This window comes from Salmo trutta, chromosome 7 (assembly GCF_901001165.1).
Source record: "Salmo trutta chromosome 7, fSalTru1.1, whole genome shotgun sequence".
Taxonomy (NCBI): Eukaryota; Metazoa; Chordata; class Actinopteri; order Salmoniformes; family Salmonidae; genus Salmo; species Salmo trutta.
Window position 1 is genome coordinate 15134259 of NC_042963.1, and position 25291 is coordinate 15159549.

The 25291-nt window shown below is 41.2% G+C and overlaps 2 protein-coding genes across 2 annotated transcripts; both read left to right on the top strand.

Annotated features, from left to right (window-relative positions):
• Positions 1-1826: 1826 nt before the first annotated feature.
• LOC115197001 (ferritin heavy chain B) lies at positions 1827-12087 on the top strand. The gene is made up of 3 exons (XM_029758109.1): positions 1827-2297; positions 3096-3242; positions 11148-12087. Exons 1-3 carry the CDS (start codon positions 2130-2132, stop codon positions 11448-11450), a joined length of 618 nt encoding a protein of 205 aa, XP_029613969.1. The 5' UTR covers positions 1827-2129; the 3' UTR covers positions 11451-12087.
• A 5755-nt stretch (positions 12088-17842) lies between these two features.
• Positions 17843-19824, top strand: LOC115197002 (myoblast determination protein 1 homolog 2). The gene is made up of 3 exons (XM_029758110.1): positions 17843-18565; positions 18839-18917; positions 19119-19824. Exons 1-3 carry the CDS (start codon positions 18053-18055, stop codon positions 19343-19345), a joined length of 819 nt encoding a protein of 272 aa, XP_029613970.1. The 5' UTR covers positions 17843-18052; the 3' UTR covers positions 19346-19824.
• Positions 19825-25291: the final 5467 nt, after the last annotated feature.

A 25291-nucleotide genomic window follows, 5' to 3' on the forward strand; every position in this document is an offset into this window, starting at 1 on the left:
TGTCCAAAGCATCCTAAAGTATCTGAAGTTGACTGTGTAGCTCAACAAAGTCAGTAATAGGTCATTTGGATATTATGCACGAAAAATGATAATATACAGTTGAAGTCGGAAGTTTACATACACTTAGGTTGGAGTCATTAAAACTTGTTTTTCAACCACTCCACAAATTTCCTCTTAACAAACTATAGTTTTGGCAAGTCGGTTAGGACATCTACTTTGTGCATGACACAAGTAATTTTTCCAACAATTGTTTACAGACAGATTATTTCACTTATAATTCACTGTATCACAATTCCAGTGGGTCAGAAGTTTACATACACAAAGTTGACTGTGCCTTTAAACAGCTTGGAAAATCCCAGAAAATGATGTCATGGCTTTAGAAGCTTCTGATAGGCTAATTGACATAATTTGAGTCAATTGGAGGTGTACCTGTGGATGTATTTCAAGGCCTACCTTCAAACCCAGTGCCTCTTTGCTTGACATCATGGGAAAATCAAAAGAAATCAGCCAAGACCTCAGAAAACATTTTATAGACCTCCACAAGTCTGGTATGTCCTTGGGAGAAATTTCCAAATGCCTGAAGGTACCACGTTCATCTGTACGAACAATAGTACGCAAGTACAAACACGGTTTGCAACTGCACATTGGGACAAAGATTGTACTTTTTGGAGAAATGTCCTCTGGCCTGATGAAACAAAATAGAACTGTTTGGCCATAATGACCATCGTTATGTTTGGAGAAAAAAGGGGGAGGATTGCAAACCGAAGAACACCATCCCAACCGTGAAGCACGGGGGTGGCAGCATCATGTTGTTGGGTTGCTTTGCAGCAGGAGGGACTGGTGCACTTCACAAAATAGATGGCATCATGAGAAAGGAAAATTGTGGATATATTGAAGCAACATCTCAAGACATCAGTCAGGAAGTTAAAGCTTGGTCGCAAATGGGTCTTCCAAATGGACAATGACCCCAAGCAAACTTCCAAAGTTGTGGCAAAATGGCTTAAGGACAACAAAGTCAAGGTATTGGAGTGGCCATCACAAAGCCCTGACCTCAATCCCATAGAAAATGTGTGGGCAGAACTGAAAAAGCGTGTACGAGCAAGGCCTACAAACCTGACTCAGTTACACCAGCTCTGTCAGGAGGAATGGGCCAAAATTAACCCAACTTAGTGTGGGAAGCTTGTGGAAGGCTACCTGAAATGTTTGACCCAAGTTAAACAATTTAAAGGCAACGCTGAAATAAATCATTCTCTCAACTATTATTCGGACATTTCACATTCTTAAAATTAAGTGGTGATCCTAACTGACCTAAGACAGGGAATTTTTACTAGGATTAAATGTCAGGAATTGTGACAAACTGAGTTTAAATGTATTTGGCTAAGGTGTATGTAAACTTCCAACTACAACTTTAGGTACCATAACATTGGGAAACAGTGCCTGGAAACTTAACCAAAGCATGGATTGCTGTCATACCTTGTCAATACAATTACAGGTTAAGGAATCCATTAATGCCATTTTGTAATTTGGGTGAACTATCCCTAAGCAAGTGAGTCTATTCAATGCAAATTGTACTATTTTATTCTCTATTCTGTTCTATTCTGACTAGCAGAAATTATTTTCTGATACCCAATTGTGACGCACTGACCAACATCCCATCCCTTGAATCCAAATGAAGGATTTCGATAGTATGATCACAGTAGGCTTAAACTACAATTCATGTTCATGCATTAGCCACTGTTCTTGCTGACATGCTCCCTTTCTAACAATGTTCACTCATCGTTGTTTAATTGAAGCCTACTATTCGTAATTGACGTCGCTCTTCACTTTCATATAGGGCAGTGTGTCGTTCATGCGCACCGGATGAACTTGAGAGGCTGAACGGGAAACCATTTCTCCGTTTCTATTATCCTACACTCCCGTCACCAAAGACTGTATACAACACTTATAGTGTAAGTAGTTGTTTATATTAGGATATATTAATTACGTATTACACATGCTATCACACGTTTATGTGAAGGTTTGGGGAGCAGAAAGTGTGTCGTTCAATCGAGATCAGTAGCGATCTACTTTATTTCAGTTGCGCAACAACGGTTGTTGTTACAATCTAACCACAGTCGGGAGTTTTTAACATGGCTGAACCAAGCGGCAAACGATTGAAGACCAACTTGCCTAACTGTAAAACTCACCGAGCTTTTCTCGGGAGCAGAGTGAAACAGAATCTCCCAGCGGTCGTTGAGGAGAGTTTGTACGGAGTATCTACATTGATTATGGAGGTCGCTTACATACTTGATGCACTGGTAAGGGCGACCCGACCATCTAGCAATAAGCTGCAACTGCAAGTTACTTGTTTACAAAATTCTATCAGGGTAAATTGAGATGGAGAGACAGGCGAGTAGGAGGGGAGATGGAGAGACAGGGGAGTAGGAGGGGAGATGGAGAGACAGGGGAGTAGGAGGGGAGATGGAGAGACAGGGGAGTAGGAGGGGAGATGGAGTGATGGGGAGTAGGAGGGGAGATGGAGAGGAGATGGAGAGATGGGGAGTAGGAAGGGAGATGGAGAGACAGGGTAGAGATGGAGGGAAGATGGAGAGATGGGGGAGTAGGAGGGGAGATGGAGAGTCTTCCCTGTGGCTCAGTTGGTAGAGCATGGTGTGTGCAATGCCAGTGTTGTGGGTTCAATTCCCACAGAGGGCCAGTACAAAAAAATGCATGAAATGAAATGTATGCAGTCACTACTGTAAGTTTCTCTGGATAAGAGCATCTGCTAAATGACTAAATTGTAAATGAGACAGGGGAGTAGGAGGGGAGATGGAGAGACAGGGGAGTAGGAGGGGAGATGGAGAGACAGGGGAGTAGGAGGGGAGATGTAGAGACAGGGGAGATGGAGAGACATGGGGGAAGAGAGAAAGAGGATGGAGGGAAGATGGAGAGAGAGGAAAACAAATGGACATCATGAGTTGATTACATTTACCAAGTAGCCTATGAGAGTCACAATATAAATAAACTTGTATGCCCTCCAATACAGCAATATATGTCAATAACCTATTTCTACGTGGATCACCTTTACTGGAGTTACTCTGTATTGACTCTTCCAGGCCAAGATATTTGAGCAGGATGACATTGCCTTGCCAAGAGTGGCAGCGTTCTTCCATGAGCAGTCTGTGAACGAGCAGGCGAAGGCTGAGGCCATGCTGGACTACCTGTCAGACAGAGGGGGACAGTACTGCAGTAAAGACATCCAGGTAAAGCTGCCCACTCATAGAAAAATAATGAACCTCCAGTACACCCATTATAGCATAATTGACCCGAATCAAATCAAATCAAATCAAATTTATTTATATAGCCCTTCGTACATCAGCTGAAATCTCAAAGTGCTGTACAGAAACCCAGCCTAAAACCCCAAACAGCAAGCAATGCATGTGAAAGAAGCACGGTGGCTGGGAAAAACTCCCTAGGAAAAACTCCTGAGAAAGGCCAAAAACCTAGGAAGAAACCTAGAGAGGAACCAGGCTATGAGGGGTGGCCAGTCCTCTTCTGGCTGTGCCGGGTGGATATTATAACAGAACATGGTCAAGATGTTAAAATGTTCGTAAATGACCAGCATGGTCAAATAATAATAATCATAGTAATTGTCGAGGGTGCAACAAGCACGTCCGGTGAACAGGTCAGGGTTCCGTAGCCGCAGGCAGAACAGTTGAAACTGGAGCAGCAGCATGGCCAGGTGGACTGGGGACAGCAAGGAGTCATCATGCCAGGTAGTCCTAGGGCTCAGGTCCTCCGAGAGAAAGAAAGAAACAAAGAGAGAATTAGAGAGAGCATATTTACATTCACACAGGACACCGGATAAGACAAGAGAATACTCCAGATGTAACAGACTGACCCTAGCCCCCCGACACAAACTACTGCAGCATAAATACTGGAGGCTGAGACAGGAGGGATCAGAATGGAGACGCCCATTCTACATATTCTAATTCTGTGTGCCCACTGCCAGCGGAGAGGGGATGGGCTCCTAACTCTAGGCACTAAAGCAGGGTTTCCACTAGTTTCCCCAGCCACAAAGTCAAAATTATATTGAAAAAAATGTAAGGTTAGGCATAAGTTTAGCAATGTGGTTAGGGTGGAGAATCAGATTTCAAGAAGAAAATGGTAGAAATAGGCAGGGTTAATGACTTTGTGTCTGTGGTAACTAGTGATGACCCTAAAGCAGGGCATGGAAAGGGAAAGGGGGATACCTAGTCAGTTGTACAACTGCATGCATTCAACTGATATGTGTCTCCCGCATTTAACCCAACCCCTCTGAATCAGAGGTGTGCGGGCACAATATTGGGGAAGAGAGTCCTCTTCAGATCCACTTGTGTTTGACAGCAACTGATAATCAGCTGATTTTTGAAGTTCAACATGTAGCCTAGATGTAGTGGGCTCACATTAACTAGCTAGCTAGCTAACTTGGCTGGTTCATTGTTGCCCATGCGAGGAAGTTAGACTAGCAGCAGGCCTTTTAGCTAGCTAGCCTAGTATAGGACATTGCTGTGAAGTAGCAGAGGGAACACTATGATTTGGGAGGCTGGACCCTTTGACAATTTTTAGGGCCTTCCTCTGGTCCCGCCTTATATAGAGGTCCTGGATGGCAGGGAGCTTGGCCCCAGTGATGTACTGGGCCGTAGGCACTAGCCTCTGTAGCTCCTTGCGGTCGGATGCCAAGCAGGTGCCATACCAAGCGGTGATGCAGCCAGTCAAGATGCTCTCAATGGTGCAGCTGTAGAACTTTTTGAGGATCTGAAGGCCCATGCCAAATCTTTTTAAGGGGAAGAGGCGTTATCGTGCCCCCTTCACGACTGTGTTGGCGTGTTTGGACCATGATAGAACGTTAGTGATGTGTACACCAAGGAACTTGCTAACTTAGCTGGTTCATTGTTGCCCATGCAAGGAAGTTAGGCTAGCAAGCATTTTAGCCAGCTAGCTTATTCTAGGACATCATGTTTTGCCAACATGACAGAGAGATGGATGGCATTGGCGTTCATCTACTCTACAAGTAGGGTAGAGTAGATGAGGACACGACAAAGCCTATTCCCCCTCAGGAAACTAAAAAGATTTGGCATAGGTCCTGAGATCCTCAAAAGGTTCTACAGCTGCATCATTGAGAGCATCCTGACTGGTTGCATCACTGCCTGGTATGGCAATTGCTCGGCCTCTGACCGCAAGGCACTACAGAGGGTAGTGCGTACGGCCCAGTACATCACTGGGGCTAAGCTGCCTGCCATCCAGGGCCTCTACACCAGACGGTGTCAGAGGAAGACCCTAAAAATTGTCAAAGACCCCAGCCACCCCAGTCATAGACTGTTCTCTCTACTACCGCATGGCAAGCAGTGCACAAGTGCCAAGTCTAGGACAAAATGGCTCTTCAACAGTTTTTACCCCCAAGCCATCCAAGCCATAAGACTCCTGAACAGGTAATCAAATGGCTACCCGGACTATTTGCATTGTGTGCCCCCCCAACCCCTCTTTTACGCTGCTGCTACTCTGTTTATCATACATGCATAGTCACTTTAACTATACATTCATGTACATACTACCTCAATTGGCCTGACCAACCAGTGCTCCTGCACATTGGCTATCTGCATTGTCCCCCACCACCCGACAATCCCTCTTTTACACTACTGCTACTCTCTGTTCATCATATATGCATAGTCACTTTAACCATATCTACATGTACATACTACCTCAATACCGGTGTCTGTATGTAGCCTCACTACTGTATGTAGCCTCGCTACTGTTATTTTTCACTGTCTTTTTACTGTTTTATTTCTTTACTTACCTATTGTTCACCTAATACCTTTTTTGCACTATAGGTTAGAGCCTGTAAGTAAGCATTTCACTGTAAGGTCTACACCACCTGTTATATTCGGCGCACGTGACAAATAAACTTTGATTTGAGATGTTACCCCACTCTTCCACCAAGGCACCTGCAAGTTCCCGGACATTTCTGGGGGGAATGGCCCTAGCCCTCACCCTCCGATCCAACAGGTCCCAGATGTGCTCAATGGGATTGAGATCCGGGCTCTTCGCTGGCCATGGCAGAACACTGACATTTCTGTCTTGCAGGAAATCACGCACAGAATGAGCAGTATGGCTGGTGGTATTGTCATGCTGGAGGGTCATGTCAGGATGACCCTGCAGAAAGGGTACCACATGAGGGAGGAGGATGTCTTCCCTGTAACGCACAGCGTTGAGATTGCCTGCAATGACAACAAGCTCTGTCCAGTTGTGTGTTCCTGGTGTAACTCGGCAGTGGTTGTTGCCGTCCTGTATCTGTCCCGCAGGTGTGATGTTCTGTTGTACCAATCCAGTGCACGTGTTGTTACATGTGTTTTGCCACTGCGAGGACGATCAGCTGTCCGTCCTGTCTCCCTGTAGCACTGTCTTAGGCGTCTCACAGTACGGACATTGCAATTTATTGCCCTGGCCATATCTGCAGTCATCATGCCTCCTTGCGGCATGCTTAAGGCACGTTCACGCAGATGAGCAGGGACCCTGGGCATCTTTCTTTTGGTGTTTTTCAGAGTCAGTAGAAAGGCCTCTTTAGTGTCCTAAGTTTTCATAACTGTGACCTTAATTGCCTACCGTCTGTAAGCTGTTAGTTTCTTAACGACCGTTCCACAGGTGCATGTTAATTAATTGTTTATGGTTCATTTAATGTGTTTTTAAAATTTCTGTGCATCAATTTTTTCGTGAATAATCACATTGCTTGAAAGCATTCAAAATACACTGAAAATATCCAAAATACATCATAAATTGTGCTTCATCAGTCTACCTGATTTTGATGACTGTTGGACAAAATCAAGATGTCAATTGTCTTGTAATGCTTTTTGTATAAAAAAATCTTAATTTACAGCTCAATTTTGTCAAATTCTAAATTTGCGATCAATCTTGATTAATCATGGCAAATTATGTGATTAACTCAATGTTTTTTATCATTTGACACAAATAAGTGTGATACTACAGTAATTGTAACTCTGAGCAAATACATAGATCAGGATCTGCAAGTCCTTACTCTGCACTAATGCAACATGCAGCTATACAGTATATGAATGGTATAAAGCATCAGACACACCAAGGATACTGTTCTAAGTAGCTCTGCCGAAAGTGTCTGCAGTCAACTTTTTGTTGTTCACATAGCACAGCTCAACTGGCGATATGCCTTGTTAAAATACTCCAGACCACAAGTTGGCAGTACCTTTCTTAAGATATGTTTGGCTTGTGCTTGTTGTAGATAACTATGGTTAGGTAACTAGCAAGCTCATTTCCAATAGGATCAAATGAGTCATAGTGAGCAAAACAAGCAAGTAGGGGGGGGCAGAGCCGACCACGAGCTAGCAAGAGCCTATTGGTACGTTCTGGTAAATATTTTGCCTGTTTCCTTTTGGGAACGCCTAGTCGGGGAACTGCAAGTGTGCAGTAACTCAATTCGCCTTTGCACTCCTTCTAAACAACGCCATTTTTGTGAACGTCAGCAAATAGTAAAGTCTACAAAACTTAATCCACTCTGTTCGTAACAGGTTCTAGTTTTGGGAACTGAAAACTGTATTGAGAACATTTGCAGAATGTCGGCCAAAATCCATCTCGTTCCATCTTCTCCCATTGCCAGGCACTGGACTTCCTCTCACCACCATATTTGGTAGTGAGTGGAAATGCCAAGCAGATGCATCACATTTATACATCTAGTGAAATATCTGTATCATTGTTCTATCTGTGCTAATGTTGTTGCTAGCTAGCCAGATGGCCACAACTAGATAACTAGCAACATTATAATTCAATCACAATGGATTCATTTTTTCATTAAGCAGCTGCCTGTTAGCTGCTGAGAGTCAATGGAGTAGCTAGCAAGCTATGTTGTGCTAACTGGCAAATGTTGATGCTAACTGTTTAACAAACGTTAGCTAGCAAGCGACCTGGCACTGACAGTATGGGATAATAGAGAATTGCTAGATAGCTAGCTTGGTAAAGCATTTAGTATTGTGTGCATTGTGCTGCACATACCACCCCATTAATTTCATATGAAGTGTGTGTGACTGCCTGGCTCAGTTAGCAAGCTAACGTTAGCAAGCTAGCTAGCTAATGAGCAAGTGCAGATTATCAAACCTAAAACTCAAGCTATATGTAAAAGATGTAAAGACTTGCTATAGAAAAAAAGTTATGCAGCCTTATTGTTTTAGTTAGAACAATTCTGATGAAAAGGGTGTGGATTACACCGTGAAAATTGCTTTCTCATTGGCTCACAGCCAAGTAGAAATGGAAGGTTCTTCGGTACCAGGTCGGTACGTAGCAGGTACGTATTGTGTTTTTGACAGAGAAGGAACGGCCTCCTATTGTGCTATGTACCTATTGGGCAGTTTTCAGTCAGTTTTCTCAGTGTGTCTGACCTCTAACAATTAATGGCACGCTGCCTGTCAAGATTAATGGCAACCTTAATTATTCCTAAAGTCCTTGTGTTGCAATGTAGTACCTATAGGATCTGCTACATGCCTTTCAGAGATGGTGTTTTGGTTGGTGTTGGGGCTCCTTGGGGCAAGAGATAAGGGTTGTGAGTGGACTGGACAGGATAGGGACATCTGAGGCCAAGGGGGATGGGGGGTTAAACCCTAACCTTGGGGCTTAGCCTGGGGCTCAGGCCTAATGCTTGCCAGGGTGTACATTTCCCCTGAGTTCCGGAAAATTGGGGAGATTAATGCGCAGGCGGAAGGACAGTGCATTAATTGTGTTTCCAGATGTACGGGGTGACGTTGCCACTTTAGTTTTTCTTTCTGCCTCCTCTAGTTTTACGAGTCATGTAAAATCGAACCTGTGTGGGGTCCATCATCAGCAATTTGAGACACCTTGTTATCCATTTGATCAGTGGGGGCAAATGATATGTCCTGAACAAGTCTATTTGTCAGTTCTAATATTATTAAGATGTGTATTCAATTCTGCAATAATAGATGACTTTGGTTGAAGTTTGGCAAAAAACTTGTCAGTGGGGCATTTTTTTTTTTACAGTTTGGACAGATTCATTTTCATAAAGATTATAGCTGAAATAGGAGGGATGTAGTGTTTTCAGATTTTAAGAAACGATTAAAGTTACAATATGTAACTTTTTGGGCGACCCGACCAAATTGTGGCTTGCGAAAGTATTCACCCTCCCTTGGCATTTTTCCTATTTTGTTGCCTTACAACCTGGAATTAAAATAGATTTTTTGGGGGGTTTTATAATTTGATTTACACACCACTTTGAAGATGCAAAATGTTTTTTATTGTGAAAAAAACAAGAAATAAGACAAAAAAACCTGAACTTGAGCGTGCATAACTATTCACCCCCCCCCCCCAAAAGTCAATACTTTTTGCTGCAATTACAGCTGCAAGTCTCTTGGGGGTATGTCTCTAAGCTTGGCACATCTAGCCACTGGGATGTTTGCCCATTCTTCAAGGCACAACTGCTCCAGCTCCTTCAAGTTGGATGGGTTCTGCTGGTGTACAGCAATCTATAAGTCATACCACAGATTCTCAATTGGATTGAGGTCTGGGCTTTGACTAGGCCATTCCAAGACATTTAAATGTTTCCCCTTAAACCCCTCGAGTGTAGCTTTAGCAGTATGCTTAGGGTCATTGTCCTGCTGGAAGGTGAACCTCGTTCCAGTCTCAAATCTCTGGAAGACTGAAACAGATTTCCCTCAAGAATTTCCCTGTATTTAGCGACATCCATCATTCCTTCAATTCTGGCCAGTTTCCCAGTTCCTGCTGATGGAAAAACATCCCCACAGCATGATGCTGCCACCACCATGCTTCACTGTGGGGATGGTGTTCTCAGGGTGATGAGAGGTGTTGGGTTTGCGCCAGACATAGCATTTTCCTTGATGGCCAAAAAGCATTTTTTTTTGTCTCATCTGACCAGAGTACCTTCTTCCTTATGTTTGGGGAGTCTCCCACATGCCTTTTGGCAAACAAACAAAATAAGCCTTTTGCTTATTTTTTTCTTTAAGCAATGTTTTTTTTCTGGCCACTCTTCTGTAAAGCCCAGCTCTGTGGAGTGTACGGCTTAAAGTGGTCCTATGGACAGATACTCCAATCTCCGCTGTGGAGATTTGCAGCTCCTTCAGGGTTATCTTTGGTCTCTTTGTTGCCTCTCTGATTAATGCCCTCCTTCCCTGGTCCATGGGTTTTGGTGGGCGGCCCTCTCTTGGCAGGTTTGTTGTGGTGCCATATTCTTTCCATTTTTAATAATGGATTTAATGGTGCTCTTTGGGATGTTCAAAGTTTCTGACTTTTTTTTATAACCCAACCCTTATCTGTACTTCTGCACAACTTTGTCCCTGACCTGTTTGGAGAGCTCCTTGGTCTTCATGGTGCCGCTTGCTTGGTGGTGCCGCTTGCTTGGTGGTGTTGCAGACGACTCAGGGGCCTTTCAGAACAGGTGTGTGTGTATATATACTGAGATCATGTGGCATCATGTGACACTTAGATTGCACACAGGTGGACTTTATTTAACTAATTATGTGATTTCTGAAGGTAATTGGTTGCGCCAGATCTTATATAGGGGCTCATACAAGTAATTATTTTCACTTCACCAATTTGGAGTATTCTGTGTATGTCCAATATATGAAATCCAAATAAAAATGTATGTAAATTACAGGTTGTTATGCAACAAAATAGGAAAAATGCCAAGGGGGATTAATACTTTTGCAAGGCACTGTACATCTGTCATTCTCATTAAAAGCAAGCCTGAGAAACGGTAGATCTGTTCAAAGTGCTTCCTGATCATAAGTTTAGTTTTTGCATCTTTTACTTTCGGTTTTGTACACCAGCTTCAAACAACTGAAAATACAATATTTGTTGTTATTTAAAATATATTTCACAGCGGTTTAGATTGTACAATTATTATCTACACTGTGCATTGCTTGTTTTGTCACATAAACTGAAATTAAGCAAACTACTAGAATTTTAGGAAATGGTGGAACGATTTTAAAGTACTATTATAAGTTTAAAAAAATAAAGTTATCCTTTAATTAATGCTGTCTGTAACATTTAGTTTATTTAGCAGACGTTTTATCCAGAGCGACTTAGTCAGTGCATTCTAATGGCGGTCTTTGTGTGTGTGTGCTGTCTTTCTCCCCCAGAGGCCTGGCTGTGAGGAGGTGTGTGCGGTGATCCCAGCCCTGGAGCTGATGCTGGGCCAGTGGAAGGAGGAGATGGCCGTGATGGTGGAGCTCAGCCAGTTGTCCAAGGAGCACAGCGACCCGCACTCCGCCAGTGTGGTCAAGAGCCGCTTCCTGGGGCCACTGGTGCCCCGTGTCAAACTGCTGGGAGACCTGCTGACCAACGCGCGTAGGGTGGGCTGCACCAGCGACCACTCGGGGGGCTTCGGGGAGTACCTTGTTGACCAGCTGCAGGAGGAGTTGACCAACGTCTCCAGTAGATAAATCACTCAGTAGTTTATATTAAAGAAAACTACTTTGCAAGTTCGACTCTCAAAACCAGCCTCTCCTATTCTGTCAGTGTTTTATGGCCACCTATATTGTATTATTGCTCGTTTGTAAGGCCAATGTATTGTAGAAGACAGTCCCTAGTCCTACATAACTTGCTAGCTCCTCAATAGAAATGATTGAAACTGAAAAAACAAGGGGTATTTGAGGCGAATGGCTTAGTTACAACTAGGTTTATTCTGAACCAAGCTGTAGCACTTCATCTTAATTCCTGTTTGCATTTCTGCACAATTTGTTTTAATGTTTGGTGTGTTCGAGAGAGGGCAACATCTTGAATCTAGTATTTTAGGTTCTAAAATGCATGTATTCAAAAATAATGAATACATATATTATGCACTAGATTTGGGCATTTAAAAGGGCACAGCCTCATTGTATCATGTACAGTGCCTTCGGAAAGTATTCAGACCCCTTTACTTTTTCAACATTTTGTTAGGTTACAGCCTTATTCTAAAATGTATTAAATTGTTTTTCCCCTCATCAATCTACACACAATACACCATAATGACCAAGCAAAAACAGTTATCTTGAATTGTTTGCTAATTTTTAAAAATAAAAAATGGAAATATCACATTTACATAAGTATTCAGACCCTTTACTCAGTACTTTGTTTAAGCACTTTTGGCAGTGATTACAGCCTCAACTCTTCTTGGGTATGATGCTACAAGCTTGGCACAGCTGTATTTGGGTAGTTTCTCCATTTCTTCTCTGACGATCCTATCAAGCTCTGTCAGGTTGCATGGGGAGCTTTGCTGCACAGCTATTTTCAGTTCTCTCCAGAGATGTTCAATCGGGTTCAAGTCTGGGCTCTCGCTGGGCCACTCAAGGACATTCAGAGACTGCATTGTCTTGGCTGTGTGCTTAGGGTCGTTGTCCTGTTGGAAGGTGAACCTTCACCCTAGTCTGAGGTCCTGAGCACTCTGGAGCAGGTTTTCATTAAGGATTTCTCTATACTTTGCTCAGTTCATCTTTGTCTCAATCCTGACTAGTCTCCCAGTCCCTCCCGCTGAAAAACATCCCCCAAGCATGATGCTGCCACCACCATGCTTCACCATAGGGAGGGTTTCAGGTTTCCTCCAGATGTGACGCTTGTAATTCAGGCCAAAGAGTTAAATCTTGGTTTCATCACACCAGAGAATCTTGTTTCTCATGATCTGAGAGTCTTTAGGTGCCTTTTTGGCAAACTCCAAGCGGGCTGTCATGTGCCTTTTGCTGAGGAGTGGCTTCTGTCTGGTCACTCTACCATAAAGGCCTGATTGGTGGAGTGCTGCAAAGATGGTTGTCCTTCTGAAAGGTTCTCCCATCCCCACAGAGGAGCTCTAGAGCTCTGTCAGTGACCATCGGGTTCTTAGTCACCTCCCTAACCAAGACCCTTATCCTCGCATTGCTCAGTTTGGCTGGGCGGCCAGCTCTAGGAAGAGTCTTGGTGGTTCCAAACTTCTTACATTTAAGAATGATGGAGACCAGTGTGTTCTTGGGGACCTTCAATGCTGCAGAAATGTTTTGGTACCCTTCCCCAGATCTGTGCCTCCACACAATCCTTTTCCGGAGCTCTACGGACAATTCCTTTGTCGTCATTACTTGGTTTTCGCTCTGACACGCACTGTCAACTGTGGGACCTCATATAGAAACCATGTCCAATCAATTGAATTTACCACTTGTGGACTTCAATGAAGTTGTAGAAACATCTCAAGGATGATCAATGGAAACAGGATGCACCTGAGCTCAATTTTGAGTCACAAGGCAAAGGGTTTGAATACTTATTTAAAAATATGTTTTTTAGTGGAATAAATTTGAAAACATTTCTAAAAACCTGTTTTCGCTCTGTCATTATGGGGTGTTTTGTGTAGATTGCTGAAGAAATATTTGTATTTAATCAATTTTAGAGTAAGGCTGTAAAATTACAAAATGTGGAAAAAGTCAAGGGGTCAGAATACATCCCGAAGGCACTGTATGTATTCCATAAGCAAAGTTGAGCCATGTTGTCAAATTGTGTTTCATGAATTGAGAGATAACAATGTGACAATCAAAGTTGAAGGCAAAGTACTTGAAATACTGTTAATATCTGGATTGACACACTTCGCTATGTTATATGGCTTATAATGGTAAGTATTTCTGTATTCAGTATTTTACAAAGAGGTCACTCTCATAAGAAATTATGGGTTGATGTATAATGGGATATTGTTTGGGAATGGTCTCAACTGTACACTTTATTTCTACAAAACCTATTGCCTTTTGCCTTTACCTACTATACTGTTTAAATATACACTGTCCCTCTTCATCACATACAATGTTACAAAAATATGTCTACCTTTCGAAATAAAGTTTTAGAAAAATTTCTGAGCAGTCTCTTATTCTCTATGGCTCAGAGTGTTTGAATTAACACTTCCAAGTAATATTTGTGTTCATAGTGACTTCAGTGTCCTGATTGTTAAAATATTTTTATTGATTCGCTGATCCTCAACACAGTGGCCCCACAAGGGTGTGTGCTCAGCCCACTCAAGTACTCCCTGTTCACCCAGGACTGCGTGGCCACGCACAACTCCAACTCAGTCATCAAGTTTGCAGAGGACACAACAGTAGTAAGCCTGATTACCAATAATGACCAGACGGCTTACAGGGAGGAGGTGAGGGCCCTGGGAGAGTGGTGCCAGGAAAATAATCTCTCACTCAAAGTCAACAAAACAAAGGAGATGATCGTGGACTTCAGGAAACAGCAGAGGGAGCACTCTCCTATCCACATTGACGTTACCGCAGTGGAGAAGGTGGAAAGCTTCAAGATCCTTGGTATACACATCACTGACAATCTGAAATTGATAATCAAGGATGTCAACCACCAGAGCTACGGCCTGTTCACCCATCTATCATCTAGAAGGCGAGGTCACTACAGGTGCATCAAAGCTGGGACCGAGAGACTGAAAAACAGCTTCTATCTTAAGGGCCATCAGACTGTTAAATAACCATCACTAACCATCACATCTTCTGCACGAGGCCTACAGCGAAGCGCTTCAGCCCGAGGTCTACAGCAAGGCGCTTCAGCCAAAGGTATTCTGCGGGGGTGGACAGGATAGGTGGTGGACTAAGGCCAGAACCTGAGCCACCTCCACAGTAGGAGGATTGGGGAGGGGGGGGGGTGTAGCACGGGAACCGTCGGTGACAGCACCACCGTCCCTTCCCTCCCTTTAGTTTAAGGGGTTTATTTTTGTAGATATTTTTTGTTGTTAGTTGCATCCGGGGTCTGCACCTTTGTGTCGGGGGGGGGGGGGGGGGGGGGGGGGGGGGGGTGGTACTGTCACGTCCTGACCAGTAAAGTGGTTATTGGTTATTTGTTATTATAGTTTGGTCAGGACGTGGCAGGGGGTATTTGTTTTATGTGGTTCGGGGTGTGTTGTTTATGTAGAGGGGTGTTTGATTTATGTATTCCGGGGTTTTGGTCTATGTTAGATGTTTGTATATTTCTATGTCTGTTCTAGGGTGTTTAGATCTATGTTTAGGTCATTGAGATTGGGGCCTTCAATTAGAGGCAGCTGTTTATCGTTGCCTCTGATTGAAGGTCCTATAATTAGGAGTATGTTTGTTATGGGATTTGTGGGAGGTTGTTCTTTGCACTGCTGTGGTTAGCCTGCAAAACTGTTAGTTTGTTTGTTTATTGTTTTGTTTATTTAAGTGTTCAAAAAAAAAGTGAAAATGAGCACTCAACCCGCTGCGCCTTGGTCCACTTACTACGATGTCCGTGACACACAAGTCTGGTTCATCGTTGGGAGCAATTTCCAAACACCTGAAGGTACCACGTTCATCTGTACAAACAATAGTACGCAAGTATAAACACCATGGGACCACGCAGCCGTCATACCGCTCAGGAAGGAGACGCATTCTGTCTCCTAGAGATCAACGTTCTTTGTTCCGAAAAGTGCAAATCAATCCCAGAACAACAGCAAAGGATCTTGTGTAGATGCTGGAGGAAACAGGTACAAAAGTATCTATATCCACAGTAAAACGAGTCCTATATCGACATGATCTGGAAGGCCGCTCAGCAAGGAAGAAGCCACTGCTCCAAAACCGCCATAAAAAAAGCCAGACTACGGTTTGTAACTGCACATGGGGACAAATATTGTACTTTTTGGAGGAATGTCCTCTGGTCTGATGAAACAAAAATAGAACTGTTTGGCCATAATGACCATCGTTATGTTTGGAGGAAAAAGAGGGATGCTTGCAAGCCGAAGAACACCATCCTAACCGTGATGCACGGGGGTGGCAGCATCACGTTGTGGGGGTGATTTGCTGCAGGACGGACTGGTGCGCTTCACAAAATAGATGGCATCATGAGGAAGCTAAATTATGTGGATATATTGAAGCAACATCTCAAGACATCAGTCAGGAAGTTAAAGCTTGGTCACAAATGGGTCTTCCAAATGCACAATGACCCCAAGCATACTTTCAAAGTTGTGGTGAAATGGCTTAAGGACAACAAAGTCGAGGTATTGGAGATGCCATCACAAAGCCCTGACCTCAATCCCATAGAACATTTGTGGGCAGACTGAAAAAGTGTGTGCGAGCGAGGAGGCCTACAAACCTGACTCAGTTACACCAGCTCTGTCAGGAGGAATGGGCCATAATTCACCCAACTTATTGTGGGAAGCTTGTGGAAGGCTACCGGAAACGTTTGACCCAAGTTAAACAATTTAAAGGCAATGCTACCAAATAATAATTGAGTGTATGTAAACTTCTGACCCACTGGGAATGTGATGAAAGAAATTAAAGCTGAAATAAATCATTCTCTCTACTTTTATTCTGACATTTCACATTCTTAAAATAAATTGGTGATCTTAACTGACCTAAAACAGGGAATTTTTACTAGGATTAAATGTCAGGAATTGTGAAAAGCTGAGTTTAAATGTATTTGGCTAAAGTGTATGTAAACTTCCGACTTCAACTGTATATACTGTATTCTATTCTACTGTATTTTAGTCAATGCCACTCCAACATTGCTTGATCTAATTGATATATTTTATATGTTTTATATATCTATATATTTCTTAATTCTATTATTTGACTATTAGATTTGTCTGTATTGTTGTGAATCATTTGTAGATACTACTGCACTGTTGGAGCTAGGAACATAAGCATTTCACTACACCCGCAATAACATTTGCTAAATAGGTGTATGTGACCAATACAATTTGATTTGATTTGATTGTTGGAGGAGTTTTGCATGGTATACCAACACTGTTTTAATCAACTCACTATCGCCATCTAGTGATTCTCACCTATAACATAACATTGTCAGGTTTTCAAGAAGTAGGCATGTAGTGGCCTCATATTCTCCAATTGACCTACCTGTCTAAAAAATATACACTTTAGGTAGTATTTAGAAAAGTGCATTGCGTTTAAAACAAACTGGTGTGCCTGATTAATTCTAAAGCAGCATGCACATTGGATAATGAATACATCCGAGGGCTATAGATTAGAATAATAATTTGGTGGATGCTTATATTTGTCCTGTTTCACACGTGAATTAAAATCTAATATCCCAACTCCCCCTGAGCCACCCTTGGGTAGTGGGGTCACAGCCAGGGTCAGCCATTATCAACAGCAACCCTGAAGCTATTAGGGTTAAGTGCCTTGCTCAAGGGCACATCAACATATGTATTTATTTATTTTTTTGGCTTGGGTATTCGAACTATCAACATTCTGGCTACTTGCCTGATGTTATAGGCTAACTGCCGCTGCCGAAGGTAGTAGTGCGTGCTAGAGAATAAGTACTGATATCATTAGGCCAACTTGGGTTCAGAAACTCTTAGAAACAAATGGTTGTGACATCCATTTGAGCCAATAGGCTATAGGGACATTAGAGAAACTTGTGCATAACACAATGATATATTTAGACAGGTTATGGCTCTATGAAAGGGAACAGAATAGAATAGAATTTGCCTATTTTATTTATTCCAGAAGGAACTTCTGTAACAGCATAACATTCTAGTAATAGGACTACATAGAATTATACCAATAATACAGCTAAGCACCAAAATATAAAAATGTCATCTGTAAATTATATTTATGAATAACGAATGAAAAGTGAATTGATCGCTGTGATTCATTTTTCTCTATTATCAGATCTTTTTAAAACATCAGTATGACTGTTTTCAAACGAATAATAGGCCTCGATCTATGTTATTATAGGGACAGTTATGAGAAATTGTTCACTAATTAGCGTGAAGATGTAAACCCCTCCCTATGCACCCATTCCGCGCGATCATTGGCCAATCCAGGGAGCTGTCAGAAATGCAGAGCACGCCCCTAACTCTAACACCAGGGATAAAAGCTTGTTCGAGCCACAGCATCAGCAACAGTTTGCAGGGTGCATTAGGATAGAGGTTGGGGAAAGATAACCACATTCCTACACTAAAACCTAACCATCATTTTAAGGATACTTTTACTTTTTTTGCCCAAAGTTTCTGGTAACCTAGAACGTTTGTAACAAATACAGAGCCAGGAGAACAATTGTTACAAAGTTGGTCTTGGAATTTGACAGTGAGATAGAGATGGAGTTGTCGGATATTTCGTTCCCTATCACCTCCGCTGATGACTTTTATGACGACCCGTGCTTCAACACCAGCGACATGCATTTTTTCGAAGACATGGACCCCCGGTTAGTCCATGTTGGTCTCCTCAAGCCAGACGACCATCATCATAACGAAGACGAGCACATCAGGGCCCCAAGCGGGCACCACCAAGCCGGTAGGTGCCTCCTCTGGGCATGCAAAGCCTGCAAGAGGAAAACCACCAACACCGACCGGAGGAAGGCTGCTACCATGCGGGAGAGGAGGAGACTGGGGAAGGTCAACGACGCCTTCGAGAACCTGAAGAGATGCACGTCGAACAACCCCAATCAGAGGCTTCCAAAGGTGGAGATCCTGAGAAATGCCATCAGCTACATCGAGTCTCTGCAGTCTCTGCTCAGGGGCCAGGACGGCGAAAACTACTACCCTTCGCTGGAGCACTACAACGGGGACTCTGACGCATCCAGCCCACGGTCCAACTGCTCTGATGGAATGGTGAGTTGGTGCATCTTGACCTCAGTGTCTATGGGCATGTCCACTGGATTTCGGTCGTTCTTTATTACATTACATTACGTATACATACATTTAGTAGGCCTAGTCCATTTTATTTGTATATATTATTTTGGATTGAGGTCTACAGTATGATATATTGATTTATAGATCTTTGGTTTGACATATCATTCCAAAAGTTGACAGAACACAAAATGTGATATTGTATTGCTCGAATTCTTAATAATGTCATCTTTTTTAAATGTATTTTTAATCCAGATGGACTATAATGCCCCGACGTGCACGTCCGCAAGACGAAGCAGCTATGAAAGCTCTTATTTCGCGGAGACTCCAAATGGTAAGTTTCTATTTAGTGTTATATTATTGTGACTTGTTATAGACCCAGACCTTTATTATACGGTTTTAAACGTACGTTTTATTCAGCAGCAGCTCTTCTTCAGTAGCCCAAAGTTCAAGACTCAAGACAGATAGTATTTGACATTTAGACAAGGTTACTGGTTTATTATTGTCTCTGATGATTTCTTCACCTATGTTACAGCTGATGCCAGAAGCAAAAAGAACGCAGTCATCTCCAGTTTGGATTGTCTATCCAGCATCGTGGAGAGAATCTCAACAGACACGTCCGCGTGCACTATGTTATCAGTTCAGGAGGGTAGCCCCTGCTCTCCCCAAGAGGGATCTATCCTGAGCGAGACAGGGGCAACCGTGCCGTCACCGACCAAGTGCCCACAGCCCTCCCATGACCCCATCTACCAAGTGCTATGAAAAGACAGTGATAGTATATGGCTACATTCATGTAAATGAAGAAAACAACGAACGGACAGGGTTGCAGAATGTTGCTGTACTTTAAGAATAGGATGACAAAGTTGCCTTTCCTTCCTTTAATAGAACGTTTTAAATTCTTTGAAATTCAATCATTGGCATCTCATGGGTCACGTTTTATAAGATATAATTTACCGATTTATTTATGTAAATGTAATCGTATATGAAATATTTGACCACTTTCTTTCCCTTGCCATTTGAATTGTTGATGACAATAGAGGACCATTTTTGTATAGGTCTATGTGTAAATAAGAGGTGAAACGAAAAAATGTTTTTCATGTATTTAATGTTGCCTGTTTATATTCAGGGGTGCGTGGTTTGTTTGTTGTGAGAAATGTTTAACTTTATATTTATAGATCTTAAAATTTGTGAAAGTCGTTCGATGTTATTATAAATAAATGACTATGACTATTTATACAAAACATGATTCATCATTTACTCTGTTGCTTTGCCAAGATAACTGAATGTGTTTTGCCTGGCATATTTAACCCGAGGAACAAAGATTATAACGACATATTGAAATTCTAAAATATCTTCAAAATACTGAAGCATATTATACTGTATTAAGCACATTATATTATAATATTAGTCCTATTGTAAATTTGATAATTTCTCGCGATTTATACTGGATACACATAATAAAAAATAATTCACATCCATTTGATTACAAAATAAAACGAAATAGAGGACACAATAGCATATGATCAGACATAAATTATTTTTATACTTACTCCATGTCATAGGCCTATTATATGTAACGTCTCAACGCATTAACTTCGATGGAAAGATTATAGTTTCTAAAGTATTCATGTTTCTCCCAAGCAGAAGACAACTGCATTGGAGCAGATTTAATTAAACATTTCCCTGTAGGCCTATATATTAAGAAACACCTAACTTTACAAGACACACACTGCTCCTTTCCACAACTGCAGCAATTACAAATTCCAAGGGTACATCGTGAGGTTGGAGTAAGATCTTTCAGATACAAAGGCCCAACTGGGCTCCCGAGTGGCGCAGAGGTCTAAGGCACTGCATCTCAGCACTAGAGGCGTCACTACAGACACCCTGGTTTGAATCCATGCCTTATCACAACCGGCCGTGATTGGGAGTCCCATAGGGCTGCGAACAGTTGGCTCAGCGTCGTCCGGGTTTGGCCGTCATTGTAAATAAGAATTTGTTCGTAACTGACTTGCCTAGTTAAATACAAAAAAATTGTAAAAACTGACTGGAACAATTTACCTATAGAAATCAGGGCATTACAATCACACAGCGAATTTAACTAATACAAACATCTGCATGTGAAGATGTATGTATGTATATATTATAGTTTTATTAGTTGTATTAGTAGATGTAGCAATAGTTTTTATTAGTAGGACAAGTAGCAATTGTAAAACTTTTTTATGCTGTTAATGTACGTTTTTATTATTATTGTTGTTATTATTTCATTGTTATTATTTATTGTTATTTTTTATTCGGACACTTGAAAACGAGATGGTGCATCTCAAGAGATTTGATACTGCAAAATATCAAATAAATACATAAATAAAATGATAGGCTATGGTCTAAATGGAACACATCTAATGACCCAAATTGCTTAGCAGTAAGACATGAACTGTTGCCATAAAATAATCGGTCTAAAACCTTATTTTATACAAGAGAGGTTAATTTAAGCGATATTAGGCCTATCAACTCAGGGCCGAATACTTTCTAGCGTACGTGCAACTCCAACATGTTTCATTAAAAAAAATGGTGTATAGCAGTAACACACCATTTTTAATTATCACGAGGGGTTTCATTTTTGCAATTCACAAAAATAAATAGACAGACAGTATATGCCTAGTCTATAGCCTACACAATTCTTCTCTCCATTCTATTATGACATTTACATATTGGTTTCGTGAATTCATTTCTAAAAGAAAATCCTACTCATATTTATATGAAATATGCACGCTGCGAAAAAAAGTTCTTTAACATTTTTTAAATAAACCAAGAAGACTCGTTTTAATGATATCCCTAAAAAACTATTTTAACACATGCATGCTTTTCTGTGTCTGACATTTAAAATTACAAATATAAATAAGTCCACAAAGCACAAACAACATTGGGCCCGATATGGTCTATATTTTTAACATTATAGCCAATTAGGATAAATATAATTTGATGGAAAAGTATTATGAGTTGTGTGAACATAGTTGTTTTGCCTTTCTTTGTTGTCTTGTTCAAAAGTGAACGACGTAAACATCTTGAACAGAAGTGAAAAGGACAATGAGTCTTTTTTTTTAGCTGACAAGTGTGCAAAGTGAGTTGCTTGCCTCACGGGTCTAGAAGCCTACCAATAGTATTATTATTAGTAATTATATTTCTATGAGTACAGTAGATCTACAGTCAGGGCTGAAAATATCCCTTGAACATTGAGAGAGCAACAGCGTCATCACGCGTTCACATTGTGTACTGCATTGCAGAAGTTTTTGAAGCTTCAGAAATGAATTTATTAACGTCTACATTCGTTTTTGTCACATGCATTCTATTACAGACACCTTAATGCATACTTTTAAATGATATTAGGTGAGCTAAAGATAAAATAAAATAAGTAAAGCGTTTTCCTTAAAGTATTTTTTTTTTAGATTACAAATGTACTGTCCCTACTACAACAACAACACAAATACTTAAATACATCTACTTTTGTTCTTTAAACATTTAATTGAAATCGTGTTGAATTCCATTCATCGCTATGGAGGACTGCTACTACTTGGAAGTGCCAATATGGCCGACTGGTGGCTTCAAAGCCTCTCAATTGCAGTGGTGTAAAGTACTTTTTTGGGTTATCTGTACTTTAATATTTATATTTTTGACTACTTTTGCTTTTACTTCACTACATTCCTAAAGAAAATAATGTACTTTTTACTCTATACATTTTCCCTGACACCCAAAAGTACTCATTACATTTTGAATGCTTGGTAGGACAAGAAATGGTCCAATTCACACACTTATCAAGAGAACAACCCTAATACTGCCTCTGATCTTTACTTTTAATACTTAAGTATATTTTAGTAATTACATTTACTTTTGATACTTTAGTATATTTAAAACCAAATACCTTTACATTTTACTCAACTATTATTTTACTGGGTGACTTTCACTTTTACTTCAGTCATTTTCTATTAAGGTATCTCTACTTTTACTCAAGTATGACAATTGGATGCTTTTTCCACCACTGCTCAATGGCCAATAAATAGTAGCACCAGCAATGCAGGGTTTAAACCATTGGATGTAACCTAATCGAGCATGGGCACCCAAAAGTATTCGCTACTTTTTGAATGCTTAGCAGGACAGGAAAATTGTCAAATTCACTTATCAAGAGAGAACATCCCTGGTCATCCCGACTGCCTCTGATTTGTTGGACTAACTAAACACAAATGCTTCCTTTGTAAATTATGTCTAAGTGTTGGAGTGTGCCCCTGGCTATCCTTACATTTAAAAAACAAGAACATTGTGCCATCGGGTTTGCTTAATATAAGGTATGTGAAAATACTTTTACTTTTGATACCTAGGTATTTAGCAATGACATTTACTTTTGATACTTAAGTATATGTAAAACCAAATACTTTTAGATTTTTAATCAAGTAGTATTTTACTGGGGGACTTTCCCTTTTACTTGAGTAATTTTCTATTAAAATATCTTTACTTTTATTCAAGTATGACAATGTAGTACTTTTCCACCACTGCAACTGGGAACTAGGAAAATTATGAGGTCAAATCATGACGTCAAGGATCTTCAGATCGGAAAGTCGGAGCTCTAGAAAGAGGCCGGAGTTCCTGAGTTTGAAGTCTGAGTTGGATGACCGTCCAAAACGATTTTGCCAGTCGGAGCTTGTTTTTTTTCTGAGTTCCCAGTTGTCTTGAACGCGACATTAATGCTCAGAGGAAAATGGCAGGGTATTCTATGGAACGCCGTTTGGGTCTTAAAGTACGTGGTCAAAACGCAATCTTTTTAATGCTACGTGTGTAAAGTAAGCAGGTGCAGGCGCTAAATGAACGTGTGCACGCATCAAATAATCGCGTGCAAATGTGCTTGCAGGTGGTCTAACATGTGCTAACTAAACGGCTGCAAGCGGTCCTGCACACGTCAAATTAATGCCTACAGCTGCTAAAGATACACCTACACACGCTAATTTAACGCTTTCTTTAATATGCAAATTTTACTAGCCAATTTCCCTAGCTGCTCCTTTCAACCAGATTTCACAGTTTTGAAGGAACTTCCTTTCCCACTGCATTGCAAGCAGAGTATGAACCTTTACAAGGTAACTGTTTTGTCTATAAAAATTGTTGTTACTGAATCATAATGTTTTTCAGCTAGTTTACAGTGGAAGGATCTGTTTCTCATCACTGGCTATAAAATTCAGCTAACATTAATCTAGCACCAGGATCAGCAGTGCTTACCACAAGATAATATATCATATAGTTAGCCTCAAACTGCCCGGTCATACTGCTAGCCGCAGTGAACGGCGCCGTCTTGTGTTTTATTAAAAGCCTTGCTGAAAAAACATGTCAACTATAACAGCCAATGCAGGGTTAGGCATACATAGATTAGACAACAGAGATGCTCAACATCCTGGTAGTTCTCGATTTTTGGACTATTTTCTTTATTTTGCTTTATCATTGACTAAAGCAAGACAAGCTACCTAATTGTGACTTATCGGCTAGTACTGAAGCAGGCCCAAAACCTTGTATTTAAGCAAAGCAGCTGAAAGTAGGCAACTTCTTCAGCTTGACTGGCTGTCATTTCAATGCTAGCGTTAACTGTGCTAGCTTGCGATTAGCATGAAGACACTGAAAAGCTCACATAAAGCAAATTTGGCTAGTGACAACCTTGTAAAACCCTTGCACACATCTACATGTCAGCTTTCGAACAGAGTAGACTTTAATGTGCACGTTCACTTCATTTTTGGAATATTTATATTCCATCGAAGCTTATTAGGGTAAAATAACTTCAGGCATTTTCCCAGTACTATATAGTACTGCTTCAAAGGAATAGGGTTCCCATTCCTTCCGCTTTATTTTCACACAATTGTGTCTTGCAGAAGGGAACCATGAAGAGGAGCTTGGAGTGAGCAAGGGGGAGGCTGATAAAGCAGCAGAGAAGACCTGATTCATCAAGTATCAATTAATTCTGGTGATTCTCACCTGGTTGGCATGCACAACACAAGGTATGCAACATTTAGCCCAATCAAATATACAATGTTATTAAAACATGTATCCCAATTTACAGTCAAGCAACGTTTGTCAGTTGGGTTAATGTTATGAATTACAAACAATGGTTCTTGGAATCAATGAATCAATTGATAGTGACTGCAATTAGACATTTTAAAACTGTGCCAGTAAAGATGACAAAAAAGTAATCTGCTCTTATGGTTCTGTTTACATTTTTCCAGACACTTCAATCCGACACTCTTGTTAAAATGTTTGACGTCAGGCAAAACGTCTTCAGCCACCGTAGGACGGAGAGCCGCTGGTTGGCATTTGACTGCAGTGTCTGTGGGTGTACCAGGAAAGGACGTTAGAAGTTAGGTCCCCATGATATCGAAGCTTCTTACCACTGCAGCCCAGTCGATATCGATTTTAAAAACTGGAACAATAGATATCATGTTGCACATAGTAGCAAACATTTTACTGGAACAACTCTAGTTTGCCTATTGTCCCAACAAATGTCAATTATACATTTTTACATACGTCAGAGTGCATCTTCTTTCAATGCCATCCTGACCCACAAACTGGTTAGCAGACTCAGGGCTCTGGGTGTAAATCCTGTAATAACAAATTCGATTTTTTACATTATCACAAGAATGTGTATCCCCAGAATGGACTCGACACTACCATGGTACACCTGAT